Source organism: Opisthocomus hoazin, chromosome 9 (assembly GCF_030867145.1).
Source record: "Opisthocomus hoazin isolate bOpiHoa1 chromosome 9, bOpiHoa1.hap1, whole genome shotgun sequence".
Lineage (NCBI taxonomy): Eukaryota > Metazoa > Chordata > Aves > Opisthocomiformes > Opisthocomidae > Opisthocomus > Opisthocomus hoazin.
The window spans coordinates 40357344-40375430 of NC_134422.1; the positions used below are offsets into that span (position 1 = coordinate 40357344).

The 18087-nt window shown below is 38.8% G+C and overlaps 1 protein-coding gene across 5 annotated transcripts in view; it reads left to right on the plus strand.

Annotated features, from left to right (window-relative positions):
• GULP1 (GULP PTB domain containing engulfment adaptor 1) overlaps positions 1–18087 on the plus strand; it is a 161261-nt gene that overhangs the window by 131596 nt on the left and 11578 nt on the right. For 4 of the 5 annotated variants that reach the window (XM_075430683.1, XM_075430680.1, XM_075430682.1 and 1 more), the window contains 2 exons: positions 9645–9869; positions 12350–12488. In XM_075430683.1, the coding sequence (XP_075286798.1) occupies positions 9645–9869; positions 12350–12488 (364 nt within the window). The remainder of the gene's footprint in view (positions 1–9644; positions 9870–12349; positions 12489–18087) is intronic. The other variant, XM_075430685.1, reaches the window with a different exon arrangement.

An 18087-nucleotide genomic window follows, 5' to 3' on the forward strand; every position in this document is an offset into this window, starting at 1 on the left:
CAAATTTCTGAGTTTCCTCAGGAATAGAGTTGCAGTAAGAGGCAGCTAACAGCCTATTTAATATCTAAATCGCTTCTGCCACAAAATAGATTTATATAAATGAACAAATACTGGAACACGTTGCCCAGAGAGGCTGGAGCATCTGTACTCCTGGCGGTACTCAGAACGTCCCTGGACGTAGTCCTCAGCAGCTTCAGCTACTTGGATACTGCTTCGAGCAGGAGTTTGGATTGAGCTACTTTTCTCTGACATGATTCTCTGATCAGTTGTGCAGCCAGCAGTAAAACAAACAAACGAAAACAAACACATTTTTAGGTCAGTGTCTTTCTCAAATCTAGGAACAGAACTGTACCCATGAAACACTATCAGCTTTTGTACCTTACCAAGAGACGTCATTCGAGCAGGTCTGTTTTAAACTAGGTTGTGTACGTTGTAAATCACAGCTCTTAATTGTGCTAGCATAAAAGTACATAGAAGTGGAAAAATTTATTTCAAAATAAATGAAGGAATGGAATAGTGAGGTTATGGAGTGACCTCAGTACAGGGCAAAGGAAGTATAAATGTTTTTAAAACCACTTGAGTCAGATAAAGGGATCATAAGTCAAAGTGCCTGGAATAGCAGTGCATGTGATTTGATGATACCTATCTCTTCTTTTACTGTGTGAGCAACAAATATGTATGAAGAAAGGAAGCTACAAACAATTCATAAGACAATTGATTGCCAGCTACAGTTTGCAATTAATTTTATACACTTTTAACTGAAATCAGCTATAATTTCAAGCATGACTTTGCAAAGTCTCAGCTCCTATTAGAAAAAAGCCAAAGTGACGCAAATAATATTTTCCTCTATTTCTGCACAATATCTGTGATGAAAAAGGTCGCTTTAGTGTTTGAAAAATTTAGAGATTTTTTTCTGAATTTAATTTTAAAACTTTTAAGTACCGTATTGCTAAAAATATCTCCATGACTGCTACTGTGTGTCTTCAAAATTAGAAAGATAGCAGTTCTACCTTGTGATCATTTTGCCAGAGTACAATTTTCAAATCTGCTGATAGTATCTTAATACCTTGTCTGAGTCACTTCTAAGAACTTTTGGTTAGATGGGGGAAAACTTGCTTTCCTGCAAATACTCTTCATCTTAGTGCTATGAACATAACGTAATCATTCACGTGATTCAAAACAGATTTATTAAACTGTAAATTTTAGGTTTTTTCACAGCTCTCCTATCCATGCTATTGAATTCTAAAGAGATGCCAGTGCCATACGAGACCTTTCAGAAGCTTTTTTTGACATAATAAGGGATTTCATTTACTTATAATTAGTTAGTTGGATACAGCTATAAATCCTTATCTGTCAGTCCAGTTTGATGTTATGCTGTGTGCTGAGGTCTAGGGAGGGATCATTTAATGATTGATGGAAAGTTTAAGCCCTGATACGTGATAATATGATAAAAGTACATGTGCCATTAACTGCGATTTGTAATGAAATGTTCAGTTTCACAAGCCAGCTACAGGTGGTTATAAAGTTGTGTCTATGCTTAAATAGCACCCTGGATTTTTCTTATCGTGTGCTATCCTTTTTGCATTTGGCTGTTTGCACACTGTTTGTGCTTTCTCAACATTGGCGCGATGTGCTGAAGTGGCTTTCCTGTCCTAGAGGTTGTTGACTGTGCTCTTCCTTTAGTGATTAATGCATGGGCACAGAAACACTTGGTAATCAGCAATTGACTTAGCACTTAAGAAGTCAACACTAGCAACGTGATTAAACAAGTATATACTTCAAGAAGCAGATGTTGCAAGGGCTTGTGATGACAATCCACAGGACATAACAAATACAAATATTGAAATCAGATTGTGTACTATGTCCTCTTCTCCTTCAGTCCTCATCCCTGTGGAGGGGGGACCGCAAGCTGTAGAATCATAGAATCATTAAGGTTTAAAAAGACCTGTAAGATCATCAAGTCCAACCATCAACCCACCACCACCATGCTTACTAAACCATGTCCTGAAGTGCCACATCTACACGTTTTCTGAACACCTCCAGGGATGGGGATGCCACCACTTCCCTGAGCGGCCTATTCCAATGCCTGACCACTCTTTCAGTAAAGAAATTTTTGCTAATATCCAGTCTAAACCTCCCCTGACGCAACTCGAGGCCGTTGCCTCTCATCCTATTGCCTGTTACTTGGGAGAAGAGACCAACACCTGCCACACTACAACCTCTTTTCAGGTAGTTGTAGAGAGCAATAAGGTCCCCCCTCAGCCTCCTGCAGACTAAACCACCCCAGTTCCCTCAGCCGTTCCTCCCAAGACTTGTTCTCCAGAACCCTCACCAGCCTTGTTGCCCTTCTCTGGACACTCTCCAGCACCTCAACGTCCTTGTAGTGAGGGGCCCAAAACTGAACACAGTGTCTGAGGTGTGGCCTCACCAGTGGTGAGTACAGGGTCACAATCAGTCCCCTACTCCCGCTGGCCACACTGTTCCTGATGCGAGCCAGGATGCTGTTGGCCTTCTTGGCCACCTGGGCCATGCGGGCTAAGTGGATGTAATTTCAGGCTGACAGTGAGGTGTCTATTTTCCTTCCTCATGAGAGAAGGCTTAGTATTTTTACTATTTGTTGCATCTATAGTGTGTAACAGTGCTGTTACAGACACCAAGTGATGTCACTGTCACGCTGTATTTGTTGAAATACTGATCCGGGACAGACTGCCTTTCCCACCTGTCAGTAACAGAGAAACCTTCATATCATTTGTATGCAGTGCCAGTCTGTCGTTCCTTTACTCCTGCTTCTTCCTGAAGTTGGTTGATTTTTGTGTTTTTAATTACTCTAGACACGTTAGTCTCCCCATTAATTTTTAATGAAATGAAGTAGGTAGAAAATACATTTAAGTTCACTTCTTTTTGTATTATTTCACTGACTCTTGAAGCTGTAGGTTTTGGGTTTTTTTTTTAAAGCCATTTCTGCTTTTTCTGACAGTGAAGCTAAAGCTCAGGTCTTCTGATTCCCAGACGTTTTCGCATGAACAGGACCAGATTGCATCTCCTGTTCTCGCTTCAGTATCAAAAAGGCAATAGAATCTGAAAGCACCTTTAGACTGGATTGATAACTTTAATATATATACGGTTTTAAATGGTATGGCTCATTGCACATTGAGAAAAAAAAATCTAGTCTCAGCATGCTTCAGTTCTAAGTAGATACATCCAGACTGTCACTGAAAATAAATTTTTCTAACTTGCCGTTGTCATTGAGAATAGGCTTGCTAGCTGAATATGGAGACAGACATAAAGCCATATGCTGGGACTCATACTCGGGACCAAATGTAATACTGTCAAGACTTAAAATTCAGATCCTCGTTTACTTACAAAATCACAGAATCACAGAATCACAGAATAGTAGGGGTTGTGGAAGGGACCTCTGTGGGTCATCTAGTCCAACCCTCCTGCCGAAGCAGGGTCACCTAAAAATATTTTTTCTGTATTTTGTCAAAGGTAGTACTTTATACATGATGTTCAAGAACAAAATAGATGTGCCAGGCTGACAGATTTACTTCTCTAAGAGGAGTCAGTAATGTGTTCGCATATTGAACTCTTGGGTAATAGTGTAGAGCACTTCATTTCCAGAACACAGTGCTAAAACATCTTAATTCCCTGAGCTCTGACATCCAAATGTGTACAAGGAATGTTACACATGGTGACTTTTCCAGAATCCATCAGTGGTCTAACTAAGAGAACAAAATGAATCACAGAATCACAGAATGATAAGGGTTGGAAGGGACCTCTGTGGGTCATCTAGTCCAACCCTCCTGCCGAAGCAGGGTCACCTACAGTAGGCTGTAGAGGAAGCAGTGACTTGTAAGCTGAAGCCTCACTTTAGACACAGAGTTTAAAATGTTGTAGATGATTGATAACTTCACTTACGAAAGAATATTTTTCCAGCTGAAAATCTGTTACTAGTTGTTTTAATCAAATTCTTTTTCAGGTGGTAATAATGAATTGGAGTGTTAGGATGCTTATTGTGAGCCCTCAATTGCTCTATTTAAAAAAAAAAAATCCACTCACATGGGAAAATTATAAATAATAATAAATAAAAATATAATAATAAAAATAATAATAAAAATTAGGGATGACTTTTCTCTCTCTGCTTCATAAGTAATGGAAGTTATAGGCTTGTTTGGGAAATACAAAGGGAAATCTAATCTGAAACTGCTTTCCTGATTTTTCTTGCTTGTATTGCAGAATTTTTTACAGGCCAGATAAGGGTGTGCTTGAGGCCTCATTTTAAAACACTGGCAGACTGAAATGGGCGCAAACTATGGGCATGAATAATGCAAGTACATAGAGTTTACATTTTTGCAGTGTGTAAGTGGGTGCAGAGCACTGACAGCGGTAGGCTTCTGCTTCTGAGGGATATGCTTGCCATCAGAATTATTTTCTTGCTTGGTTATTAGTATCACTATGAACATTTTTCTGTGGCTGTTCTAAATCTAGCCGTATGGCCAAATCAACATCAATCTAATTTAGGTGCTTTTTCTACCAGTTCAGAAACTGTATGGGAAAAAGAATTTCTTTCTGAACCTATAAAAGAAGCCATTAAAAGCAATGAGATAATAGTTGGAAATGAAAAAAAAAGAAAACTAGGTTGTATAATGAATTCCTTTTGTGTAAAATGTACTGTGAAAGTTGCACATCAAATTATCAATCTTCTGCACACTGCTTCTCTCAGGGTATTGTAACTAGGTTTGAGTTTGTTCAGCACATTCAGTAAATAATAAACTCCTTAGTGATAATTTTTTCTTCGTTTGGGTTGATGTTTTTAAGTACTGTTGTCTTGCTAAAACTTTAAAAAGTTAGTTCCTAAGATATCTCTGTTTGCCAGTGCCAAAGTGTTATGCAATAGAAACTGTCACTTTTTTCATTTCCTGAGTGGATGTGTCAAGGACGTACTACATCAAAGTATGAGTTTCCTTTGAGTAGTTTGCCTTCAGAGCTGTGCTTCCATGTGCCATGGGAAATGTTGGCATGGGATGGCTCTTTTGTCTCTTGCTCCCTTGCATGTGCAGCTGAAAGTTTCCGTTCCTTTTATATCTGTGCTGTTTACTTTTCATCTGTTTTGGTGGTTTGGCAATACATTAATCCCTGGTCTTTTTTGCATTTGATTATATGAGGACAATCTGATTTTCATTTTGTTGTTTGTGTATGATGACACTGCTCAAGTTTGTATCACAGTAAGACTGGGATGCTGCTGCTGTGTATAAATCCAGCCTCCAAAGATCAGCGCATCCCTGGGCATGCTGCTTCACATGGTGTCTTTTTTTGCTATTTGTATTGCTGTGTTGCTTAAAGCAGCCTGGGTTAGCTGTACACACAGCCTGCGTGTGGGTGAGCAGTAGGAGACAGGTAGCACCCTCAGTTTTTATAGTCGGCTGAGCAGTAAACCAGATAGGCCACTAAGGAACCTCTGATGAGAGAAGAGACATTTTAAATCTGTTTTAGGCTTGGATACAGTTTGTCAGGCATGCCTTTAATGTCTTCTCTTTGAGCTGCACGTTTAAGGCAGAGAAGGAAGTTGTGACAACTGCATGACTGAAGTGAGAAGGAAGCAGGGATGTTCAGGAAAAGAACTTAAAAGAGAGAACAATGAAATATGAGAGAAGCAGAAAGGAAAGGCAGCAGGAAAAGGTATTGCGAGCAACAGCCCCCAAAGGAACGGTGTTCTTCCATTCACCAAAAGTGTTGTCAAAGTAGTAGTATGTAATACGTATTCTTATCATGACAGCGTTGCAGAAAGCCTGCATTTTTAAATGGATCATTAAAGATACTGATTGATTAGACCTTTTTTTAAAGGTCTAACTGTGACTCAAAAGCATCAGCCACCTGCACCTATTACTGTCATTAGAAAGCTTTAATAGGCTCCTGAGAATACCCCAAGATAGACGTTGGAACTGTTTGCATATTTCAGAAAACAATTTTGGAATGTGCTTAGGCATATCCCTTGATTCGTGTTTCCATTAAGACTGCCAAGTGGGAAAACGCACATGTTTTTTCTTCACCTATCTTCTGTTCTTTCAATTTGATACTATTCTGTATTCAGTTCAGTGAGCACTTCTTCATCGGGGTTTAAATTTGTTGTGTTTATGATGTTAAAAAAAATAAATTTGAAATTGTCTATGTTAGATCTGACATTACTGAAAAAGTACTAAATGAACCAAAGATTTAGCAGTTAGTTAACGAAGCTGCTAATGCTTGTACACTGTTTTATGAATCGGTAAATCAATATATCCTCAGTAGTCCCAAATCTCAGGCAGCTTGTCTTCAGTGGTTTTGTAGCTAACTGCATAATTTCCAATTCAAGGTCCCTCACAGTTCTCTATAACATGCACTGCAGTTATCCACTCTGGCTGTTCTGTATGTTCTGAATGTTCTAAGGGAGAAAAACATTTCCTAATTCATTAATACACTTACGTGATTCCTATGAGGGTATGACACAGAGATTGCAATCAATGCCTTGAGACACCTAGTAAAAACAAACAATTTTGAAATGATTGCTTGATTAACAAAAACTCAATCATGCCTAATTTTCTAGTATGGTGCAGCCAAACAGTGCATCTTCAGCATCATGCAAAGCAGAATGAGTCACAAATAAATCCTTGGAGAGGCACATGATATCATCATAATCAAATCACATAATCACATAATATATCACATAATCAGAACAGAGACCAAGTCCACTGAACTAGTATGTTAATTTCATTAAGAATGATTTCAGGTTGTTTTCACGTGTTGGTGAAATGGGGCCCAAATTGGAAAGTGATACATCAGCCTGACCAGTGATATATGTTCAGTGTTCCACAGTGGAAAGCTCAGACGAAATACAATTGCCATATAAAATGGCAATTAAAAATATTTTTATTCTATTTTCTTCCTTTACAAGGTGATGCAGAAGTATTAAGTTTCAGTAGTAATACCCTGTTTAGGTTTTATTCTTTAGAGTAAGGATCTGTTCCCTTCTCCTCCTGCATCTTCTGAATGTGGTGATATTTCCTACATTTTAAAAGCCTGCTATGCAGTTCTTCTCTTTGTGACCTTCCATATTATTACTTTCGAGTATTGAGTACACTTCCCTGCCCTACCTCTCCTCTCCTTGGGCTGCTGGAATACGTAGGGCTGGAAGCAGAGAGCCGCTGTCGGCCTCACAGCTCTCTGGGTCTGGAGAAAATTCAATATTGGCAAGACACATTCCCAAAACTGTCTCATGAAGCCCGACACCCAGTATAGCGTGAAACGTCCAAAGGTTATCGCTGGTCAGATAAATAGGGGGAAGCATGTCTGCTCAATGTGCAGGGCTCGAATGGTACAAATAGGGTATATTCTGCTGTTGTGTTGAAACCTTTCATTGCCTGGATTTGCTATGTGTTCGTCATCCTTATCGTTTTGCTGCTTTGCATCCTAATATGCATTTTACTTTTTTCTGTATGATTTTTTTGTATGCTATACATGCTTTTTTATGGAAGCTACTCATCCTTTACTGTTTTGCATTTCAGGGAATTATTTTGCTTCCCTAGTTCGACTGTTTGCATTTAGTATCTTCCAGTGTTTATTATTATGAGATCTATTTTTTCCATATATATAGGTATAGCAGCAAGTATTATACAGTAGTGGCAGAGCAAAGCATTGCAAATCTTCTGCTTGTAGCCTAGTGATACTCCTGAAATAATAACCAAAATTATGTGTCTTATTTCTTGTAGGTTTTTTGCTTTATTTTTTATTGATTACCATTCCAAACTCTCAATTTCACAACTCCAGCTTGGCAACAGATGAGGTCTTTGCAATTGCAATAAAAAAATATTTTTTTTCTTAAGAATTGCCAATTTTGATGACAGTTTTGTGGTGTTTGTTGGTGTTCTCCTAAGTATGGCATTATTACTAAGTTTAGATATCTGTACCCTTAACCTGGCTTATCTGTAAAGAAAGTGAAGAAAGGAACTAAGACTCAATTTAAAAGGATTTGAAATGTTTTGTTTTCTGCAGAACTATGAAAAAATGGTTTAAAATCATTGTTTAAATCCTGCTTTACTGGCGTTATGCAAACTTCTAATGAAATAATCATCTCATATTGGTTGTGTAACACTCTGTGAAGAGAGTAAAAGCAGACCTCAACATTTTTGCTGCACACACCTACCACTGCTTCAGCCTGGGCAAGTCAGAGGGGTTTTGAGGCTAGGTGCCTACAGCACAGGTCCGATTCCTGCCTTCTCGGTGTACGAACTCTTGCTCTAGCCAAGAACTATCTGTACAAAGGTTCAGTCCCTCCTGTTAAGACTCAGAGATGAATCTGTCCTTCTCTAAAGCCTTAACTGTCCGAAGCTGTTTTCCACAGATTTTGAGGTAGGAATTATAACTTGGCCCCAACAGAAAGACTGATTGGGCGTGTTTTTTAAATCAAATAGTTCAAGACATTTACTTTTTGCTTTTCTTTTCAGGATCAGTCCCAAAGTCTCTTTGTTTGTAATTTCACCTAGACAAGATCCATTTCTTTTGAAACCTTTCAGGATTGCAGATATTTCCCATTTGGGCAAAAAAATCAAGGGTGTTTTTTTGTTTTTATCAAAGTGGAGAAAGTCCTCAGCTTCGCTCTTGATACACAGTCAATCTTGCTGGAATACACAGTTAAATACTCCCCAGTCATCCGAGGCACTGCTAGCTTCAGGTTCCCACCAGAACCATGCAGTTACCACTTGGTCATCTTACGTGAACGCTCTTACCATCTGTATTCTGGTGTGGATGTTGCTCATTTGCCTCTGTTCGAAGCTGTTCTGTGGGTTTGTTGAGAAATTCAGAGAATCTTACAATCCTCCACGTTTTTATTTCCCTAGCAGCAAAGTTTAATTCCATCCTGCATCCTGTGCTGTTGTTGTAGAGACATGGGGATTCCTTTGCTTTGCAACGATGAGTCTCAGCTTTTGAGATACCTACTGAAAATACCAAGTTCAGTTAGTTATTCATGCACACGGTTAAGATGGCAGAAGGGTATTATTGTCCTTAAATGTTTAAGTTCTCAAATTCTGTAGACAGGGAAATGAAACAAAGTCTAGTATTAATGTAAACATTAAAATTTGTGCACTGTGAGCTTCTACTGCAAGAAGTTTTTAGTAAAAAAATTTAATTTTCTTTAAATATTGGTGGAATATAAGTGGTAAGTGTTTTCTGGTTCAGAGAAAGAAAATTCTGACCCGTGCTTTAACCAGCAGAGTAGCTCTGCTCCCCAGATACACGCTTACCTGCCAATTTACATGTGCAGAGATGAGATATTGCTGATGTGTTGGTGGATTTAGACATTTGTCAGTGCAGCTGACGCACCCATTTTTGGAAAGATGCTCGTCTTCATTTTGTTTAGTGTAATTACCAAGGAGCAAGTTGTCTTCATTTGAGTTAATACTGGGCTACTTCTTACTATGGCGTATTTTTAGATTTTGTTCTAGAAGATTTTCGAGTTCTGTATCTTGTAACTGTAGCACTGAACAGCAAATTGCTGACAAACTGTTTTGAAGTGTGAAATGTGGGTTGGTTTGGTTTTTTTTTGATTTCCCTGTCGTTGTTATGTTCTGTTCCTCAGAATGTTTTCTCTTTCTGTGATTCCTTTTCAGCTGCTGCACATAAAGTGTGATAATGATGAACATATGTTTCAAAGACCCTCTACTTTTTTCTGGTGTAACAGTGAGGATTCACCTCCTTGTTTAGATATCTCTTCCATTACGCTTACTCCTAGGAGTTCTCCTGACTCCAGACTACCATCTGGATTGTTAATACCACCACCTTCAAAAAGTGGTCTTCCAAAGCCAACCAGTGAATACAGCTGCCCAAGACCTCGTGTAATCCTGCTGTGCAAAAGCTTTTTCAGTTTTTTTTTTCCCACTTTCCTTTGTCGTATATTAACTTGTTTTAAAAAAATGTGCATTTTGTACAGTGGTTAAAGGACAGAGCAGATGTATCTTACATTCTCTAGGGATACTCTAAAATATGGAATTTGTGAAGATTTGTTTCTACATATTTTTTTCTCTCCCACCCTCAGAACATAAATTCTTATTTTCCCAGCATGTTTAAATTAGTCAATTAATTACTTCTGTGTTATCTGTTAATCTTTTGTTAAAATTATTTATATTAAAAATAGTTATTGAAACCAAACAATTCTAAAAGTCCAACCTCAAGGGCTTCCCCCTGCACACAAGTTAATAGAAAAGCAATCAGTCGTTAAATACCTTTTAGCATACTTTATAAAAACTCTGTGCAAAATGAAGGCTGAAAATTATTCTTAAAATGGGCATATTGCCTGCTTTTAGTAGCAATATGCTTACGCTCTCAATGTTTCTTCCATTTGCAAGTAACACTTGGCTGTATGTGGCAAACACCATGGCTTTCTGCATGTGTTCACTGAAGTGCTTCTAGTGCTCATGTGTATTCAAAATATATATTTCTTAAAATAATGAAATTGTAGTTTTACTTGAACTAGCTGTATCAGTAGTGTTAAAGTGGCCAGTAACTTCAACAAAATTGCATATAGGCAGGAAATGACAGCGTAAAGTTTGTGTTTGCATTTCTTGCCTGAAAGACTTATTTAAAACTAAAGATGAATACGGTTTGTTTAATTATCTAGCTTCTAGGTAGCCATAAACACTGAGCAAGTAAGGAGAATCTACATTAGCATGTACTATCTTCAAGACATTCTAGGATTCTCCATCGATGTTGATGGGAGATGTAGGTTAATATGTGGCCTGTACCTGTGCATTAAAGCTGATCCAACCTTCCTGATGCCAACAAAGCCTGTCTGTACGAGAGCTTTGTTTGTGCAGAGAATGGACCAGGAGATTCACTGGGTGTTTACTTTGGGTCAAGCACATCCATTGCCCTGCTTTGAGTTGGAGCAGATGACATCCAGCCGTCTCCCTGGCTGAAATTATCCTGGTTCTCTGGCTGTGTGCAAAGGTTCCAGGAGGTTAATGCAAGGTCCATGCGCAGAGTAATGAGAACCTGTTGTGTCTAAACAGTGTGCACTGAAATCTTTCTACGACAGACTGTCTTTGAAATCGCTATACTAACTCATGTTGAGGTCAGTAAGAGTAAAAATCTTAGAAATTAGTTATTTTATGAAGTTAATTCAGCTCTGGTCTTGCCAGGGAATAACAAGAGATATCAAACAGTTCTAGATCTTTGCTAATCCAAATTTGAAGTGTGAATTCAAAACTCCTAAGAAATAGGAAATGTAGGACTTCAGAGTCTAGTTTTTTCTTTAAGCAGTGTGTTCCATGGATCAATGTCCTTTCCTTCTCAGCAGCCACTGCAGCCTCCAGAGAGAAGCAGAGGTAGTTAGGACTGCCTATTCTCAATAAAAGCATCCATGTGACTCGTTTAACTTGTGCTTAAAAATTTTCAGGTGAATATTTTGGTCAAGTTGAATCTTATTTAAGAGTAGCAGGCTTTCCCTGTGCCTAGCTCTATAGTCTTTCTAACAGAGGGAACACCGGGTTTTTTGTATTGTCTAAGTAATAACATTAACATGCAAACTAGTTTTGCATACATATTTTGGCTTCGGCTTGTCAGTCTCAGTTTTAACCTATTTCATCATCTGTCTTTAGTGTTCAGTTTATTCTGACTTGACTGTGCCTCATGTGCATCCTGAAGTAATGGGCTGATGGCAGGAAGAGTTAATCATTAAAAAATAATTATGGCTATAGAACAATAGTAAAATTCCTGGGCCTTGCTAAAGAAATCTCTTATGTTCCACATTCAAGGATGAGTTTTGTTTTGGATATTAATATTCAGTGTATTGCATGTTTAGGTGGTTATTTACCAAAAAATACATTGGAAGCTTTGATTGCACCAAGTTTTTTAGGTTGTCAAGTAAGTTGTAATGGAAGGAAATATTAGTGAAGAAGAAATATTGGGATTGCATCTTTTCATTTTAGCTGCTTGTTCTGTGCACTCCGGAGCGTAGCGTATTGTTGTTGCAGCGTTACCGTAAGTGGGTCTTGTGAACATGTCTGTATTCATCCATCTGCAATACAGAACTGCTTGTCACCAGCTTTTCCAGGTTTAACTGTGATACATTTCTGGCTGTACCAGATGGACTGGAAATGGAGAAATTACAATGCTGCCTGTGTATTGGAGAGTTTTAGCATGTCTCAGACTCTGAACTGCAAATGCCATTTGCTTGGTGTCAAGAGCTGGTTTTTGCATGCTGATGGTTACTTTTAACTTTTTTTAAAATGTGGCTCTTACCTGCATGCTGAAGAATTCAGTGTTGTGATCTTTTTCATGTGAAATATTGCCCTAATATTTATTGTCCTTATTGTAGGCAGGCAGTGTGACACCTAAATCACCCTCCACTGACATCTTTGATATGGTTCCCTTTTCTCCCATATCCCCTCAGTCATCAACACCTACCCGCAATGGTACACAGCCTCCTCCAGTACCCAGTAGATCTACAGAGATCAGTAAGTTTTGTAACAACTGACCTAATTTTTGCTTACGTGCTATTTTTTTTTAAGAAAGCATCTTTAAAGATTTACATACATTTTGCATGAAAAGCCAAATACAGTTTTTGTAAATCACATTCGATAATGACATTCCATTTTTATACCATCTTCCCAGTCATTGATGTTGCTGCCAAGTTATATTATAAATAAATTTACTTACTTGCTGAAGCTATTATATAAACGGTTTGAAGGAGTTTGGTTGGGGATTTTAACTTGGCTTTTCTTTTACAGTATCTTTTTGTACTTGCTTCAAGAAATACTTTTACTTCGTGTTCTTTCCTTGTCAATCCGCAGTTGTAGCATCTAAAGCCTGCTATTCGGGGGAAGACAGCAGGTGGAGTAAGTATGGTGGTGATGATGCAGAAGGGAGAGCTGAAGAAATCCCTCAAGATACAGACTGTCTTGGAATGCTATTTTTAGTACTACTTTTTGTATCATCTACTGCTTTTTTTCAGTTATAGTTGATTAACCTCTCCAGATCTGTGAACCAGTCCTAAAAGATCTTCAAAAGATGATTAACAATAGCAATTTTACTTTCCAGAGGCTTGAAAGCAGCTAGGGTAAGGTTTTGGCTTCACTGGAAATCTTTTAGGAGTCCACAAAGTATTTTTTTAAAGGTTTGGAAATGCCTTGGGGGAGAGGAGAGCAGAGAATACACAAGCACTGTTAGAGGTTGTAGAAATATCAGTCTGTGTATAATATTTTCTATTTCTGATGCCTCTTTTAGTATGGATAAGGAACACTAACGTTACTGCCTGCCACCATATAAAACCACATTTGAAGAGTTTCTGCCTGTTTGGGGGAATGCTGCTTGTAGGTAGAGTTTTCAGATATGAGCGAGCTGTGCACAATTATGAAACTGCATTGTAAAACTTAAGTCATAGAATCGTAGAATGGTTTGGGTTGGAAGGGACCATAAAGATCAGCTGGTTCCAACCCCCCTGCCATCAGCAGGGACATCTTCCACCAGCCCAGGGTGCTCAGAGCTCCATCCAACCTGGCCTTGAACATTTCCAGGGAGGGGGCAGCCACAGCTTCTCTGGGCAGCCTGGGCCAGTGTTTCCCCACCCTCACAGGGAAGAACTTTTTCCTTAGCTCTAATCTCAATCTCCCCTCTTTCAGTTTGAAGCCACTGAACGTCTTCCCCAATACCGTATCCTACGCATCTTTTGGTTCCATTGCTTACAACGACTGTCACCCTCTAAAGAGAAAGTGGACATAGAGGCTATTGATTCAATTAAAAAAAAAAATCTGTTCTTTTTTTAAGAAAAGGTTTTAAATTACTTTAAATTAATTTCTGTGGGTTTTTCAAAGGGTATATTAACAGAATTTTAAACTATTCTATTAAGAAGAGTTTATATTAACTATTCTTAAATAACTTAAAAGAATATTAGAATATTGTAATGTAATGTTAGAATAAAACTGTTCTATTAAGAGAATTTTTATGGCTTTGTAAAGAACAACAAAAAAATAATTCAAACACCTCCTCCAAGAACTCCTTTTGTGTTTTCAAATTTGCTCCCCTGAAACCACAGACATTGCCATAAAATCGATCTCAGTGTGCATATCTAACTTCAAAAATTATAACTTGCATTGAATTACAGGATGAGATTTTTTTTTTAGCTCTTGTCCTACCTCTGTTCCATTGAAAATGCGGCTAGAAATCTTGTGGGAGTCAGTGCTCAATGCTGAGGGGTCTCGAGAATTCCAGCCATATAGGTTTTGTAATTGTTTAATCAGTGGGTTTTGTAATATAGAAAAGACTATAAATACGTTGTTTATTCAGTGATAGGTACTGTTTAAAATAGTTGTTTCTTCTGCACTTCATTCATTTGTATTAAATTAGGATGATGTAGTTCAGAGACGTGGCAGTCAGCGTCTGTTAATTCTCTGTGCTCCTCACTGTGCCATGCTTGAGAGATTACAGAAGTACATCATAGTCTTCGTACTTTTGATCTCTGCTCTGTCGGTCTACGTCATGGTACTTTGTATGTTGAAAATTGTTGCATTCATCAGTTATTAACACACTTAGGCGTATTTTAAAAGTGTATTTTGAAACAGGACTTCTGCTGTCTTAGATGAGAAAGTTCAGATCCCAGAAGCACCTCATTCAAGCTGTATAATGTTATGTTACCGTAATGACGTACAATAATGCGTTGGTTTATATGGTGTCATTGCTGCCAGCACAAGCAAGCTGGCATTTCTTTCTCTAATACAAGTCAGATAGGTGGCAACCAGGAGGAGCCAATGTTTGGAGCCTCCCATTTTCTGAGGTCATCTTTTCATGTTCTTATCCCTTACTTTTCTTGTCACTGCACTTGAGCAGGTTTTTTTCTTCCATCACTTTTGATCAAACTGCAGGGTGGTTTTGTTGGACCTTGTAATTTTTATAACTTTCACCTTTATCGCATTCAGTAGTAAGCAACGAGAAAAATAAGGATGCACCATTGGTTTGCTAGTGTCAACCTCAGTTGCTCCATTTGTCTAAGTGAGGTTTGTCTGCCCGTTACCTAGGGAGGGCACTTGTGCTGCTCAAGCAAAATGGGCATTTAAAAGCTATAGTTCATCTTACTCAGCAACTGGCCAGTTTGACAAATCACTCAAGAATAACGCTGCACAGGGAAGACAGGTCCCATTTGCAGGAAACCGGTTAACAATACCAAGGCCTTTGGATTCCTCCAAGACCAAGAGCTTCATAGGTGATAATTGGTACCAGGGTGACCTTACCATGAAGAGAAGTGCCTAGAGTTAGCACCTGGCTTGCCAGCTCTCCTTTGGGTAGTTTCCCCAGCGAAAATTCAGGGGTTGTAAGTGGTATCTTTTGCTTTGACTAGCTCAGAGTATGTGGTTCAAGAAGCCCAGCATTCTAGTACTGGAAGAGTGCAACACTGACCTTTTCTTGGAAAAGTGGTTCTATCTCCAAAGCAGTTAAGTTTTATATAAGGGAGAAGATTCTTAAAAATTTTGAGTTCTTATTCAGCAGTATACCCATATGGCTTCTCAGTAAATGTCTGCTCACTACTGGGTATATCAGTGATAGCAAATAGATTGTTTTTACAAATTTTAAAGGAGAAAATTGCTTGATTTTTGGACAGGAAGTTGCAGATTGGACAAATACATTGTGTCTCTTTAGGTAATAATTGGAAAAAGTGATTCTTTCAAGAAGAAAAGCCCTTTCCAGAATTGTATTTCTACTCAAAATGTTGCTGAGAAATAGTTCTTCTAACACTAAGTTTGCAGTAACCAGCTTGCAGGCTAAGGATAAACATTGCAGCCCAGTACAATAATGGCTTAATTCCCCAGTTGAACCATGCATAGTTAGTGCAACCAGAAATCTGTGTTAAAGACTGTGCTGTTGCTTCCTCATGGTGCGAAGGATTGCAAACCTTCTTTTGTAAGTTATCTTAAGGGACAAATTTGTTTATTAATTTTAATTAATTAAAGGAGGAATAAACTTCCGTGTTTCTTGTTGGCACAGCATTATTGTCATCTCAGAAAAAGAACTGGAGAGGAACATTCTCTGTTGAACTGTTCAACATTTATTTCACTCAACTGCATCTTGAGCAATCGAAGGTCACAACTGGCAGATACAGAAATCTGCTCCAAGGTGCTATCTTTCCAGAGATATTTAAGAATATGTTGTCAGAATAATGGTGGAACCATTTTTTATGCTGTAATAATTCCAAGAGGAAAAAAATATGGAGTAGCCTGCAGCTAAAGCGAAGGCTTCCTGGACTGCACTACCTCAGCTTATTCCAAATATTTTCTTGGGGGCTTGTCTTCAGTGTGGTAAATTTTAATTTGTCATCACAGCTGCTCCAGGACATCTGGGGAAAGCATATATCAGCATAACACTGTGCCAGGGTGTTAGCTAAGGTAAAGAAGATTGGGATGCAGAATGCACCAGAAAAGCCAAATATTTGTAGTTTTCTTTAGTAATTGCTCGTTTGGAGTTCATTACAGAGTGCAGGTTGCTGCTCTCCAGTCGTGCGTGTTTCTTCTCCTGAATGTCAGATAGGTCGCAGGAACAGGAATTTATTACCTGCTCATCTCTTTCTGTGGCTTGAGTTGCCAATGTAAAACATCAGCATTTCGTGGCTTTGGATTTGTTGGTCGGTTTCCCAAGCTGCGAATTAATTTCCATCCAGAAAGGAATGGGAAAGGAAATTCTATGTGCTGTTGAAAGGATCGTTTTCAAAGGCTTACTGGTTGCTGTGTATTGGAGACAGAAATGCCAGTCTGTGCTACACTCATTTTGGGGAATGTGCCTGGCAAGATAGTCTTGTTATAGTTCATTTTCATGCAAATACTCTAGCCTGAAGTGAAAAATTACTGATGTATCGCATCTCTGCTAAAAAGGAGACCCCTGCGAACAGTGGCGTGAACGCTAGCAGATAAGCTTGTGGAGATCCCGTGCAATAGTGCAGCTCTGCAGTGACTCAGTTTTAGTGTTCATCCAATTTCCACGTGTTCTTCAGCTTCTGCTCAAAAGAGAAGTACTGATGATGCTATTGAAAACATTTCGTGGAGCTTTATCCCTCGCTAACTCTTAGCAGTGCCATCTCTCATATAACAGGCCGTTTGCAGAAAAGCAGTCGTACTGTGGAGTTTCTCAGCTGGTTTGCTGAAATGGTTAGCAAGTTATAATAGATGAGTTCCCAAAATAGTAATTTTTTTGTAGAAACTCAGCTAGGAAATACTTCTCTATTTGGAGTTTGATTCTATACAGGGTTTATCAGGCTCCGTCACTTATTCTAAGTTACACTGTGGTTAATTTTAAAATCTGCCTTGAATAACAATATAAATAAAGTAATCCTTCACCTGAGTGAAGTCACCAGGTGACATTAAAGGAGCTAAAGCTTCTACTGTTCTCCTGCTAATGAGCTCAGAAGTGCTGTCATTAATAAAAGCCCAGTAATAAGACAGGAATGACAAAATATCCATAATAGTGTACAAAACACTTGCTTTCAAAACCAGGGGTAAGTCATATTTCAGTACTTAGAAACGCACGAGTGGTGTTCTCTGCTGTTTTTTCCTAAATACATTCCTTGGATGTTTGCTGAGGCTTGGTGTTGAAACTGGCTGCTTTCAGCGGTCTGACCACACAGAGAACTGTCGGCTCCTTTTAAGGGTGAAATGAACCTATGGAGGAGAGAGGGGAAAAAATAAAGAAAAAGAAAGCAAGTGGACATACATAATGAACAAGTACACTTAGGAGGAGCATGAAGCATCATCGCTTTCTGCTCAGCAGAGGTTAGATTGGAAGTCAAAGCTGCTACACATCTGAAGGTTACTGGGTTGGAGCACTGGAGCACGCAAGGACACTGGTTATACTGGAGCAGGCCCATTTTGGCTGGTGAAAGAGGCAAGGGACGAGATAGAGCCTAATTTTTGCATTAGATTATCCTAGTTAAAGTCTCTTTTGCACGCAGGTGGTCTGCCTCTGCCAGGAAAGACTAGATTTTGTTGTTTGGGTTTTTTTTTGGCTCAAGTGGGCTTTTGGAATAAGGCGCTCTGATGTGGGCCATCTCCTAGTCCCATGTGATGGTTTGTAGCT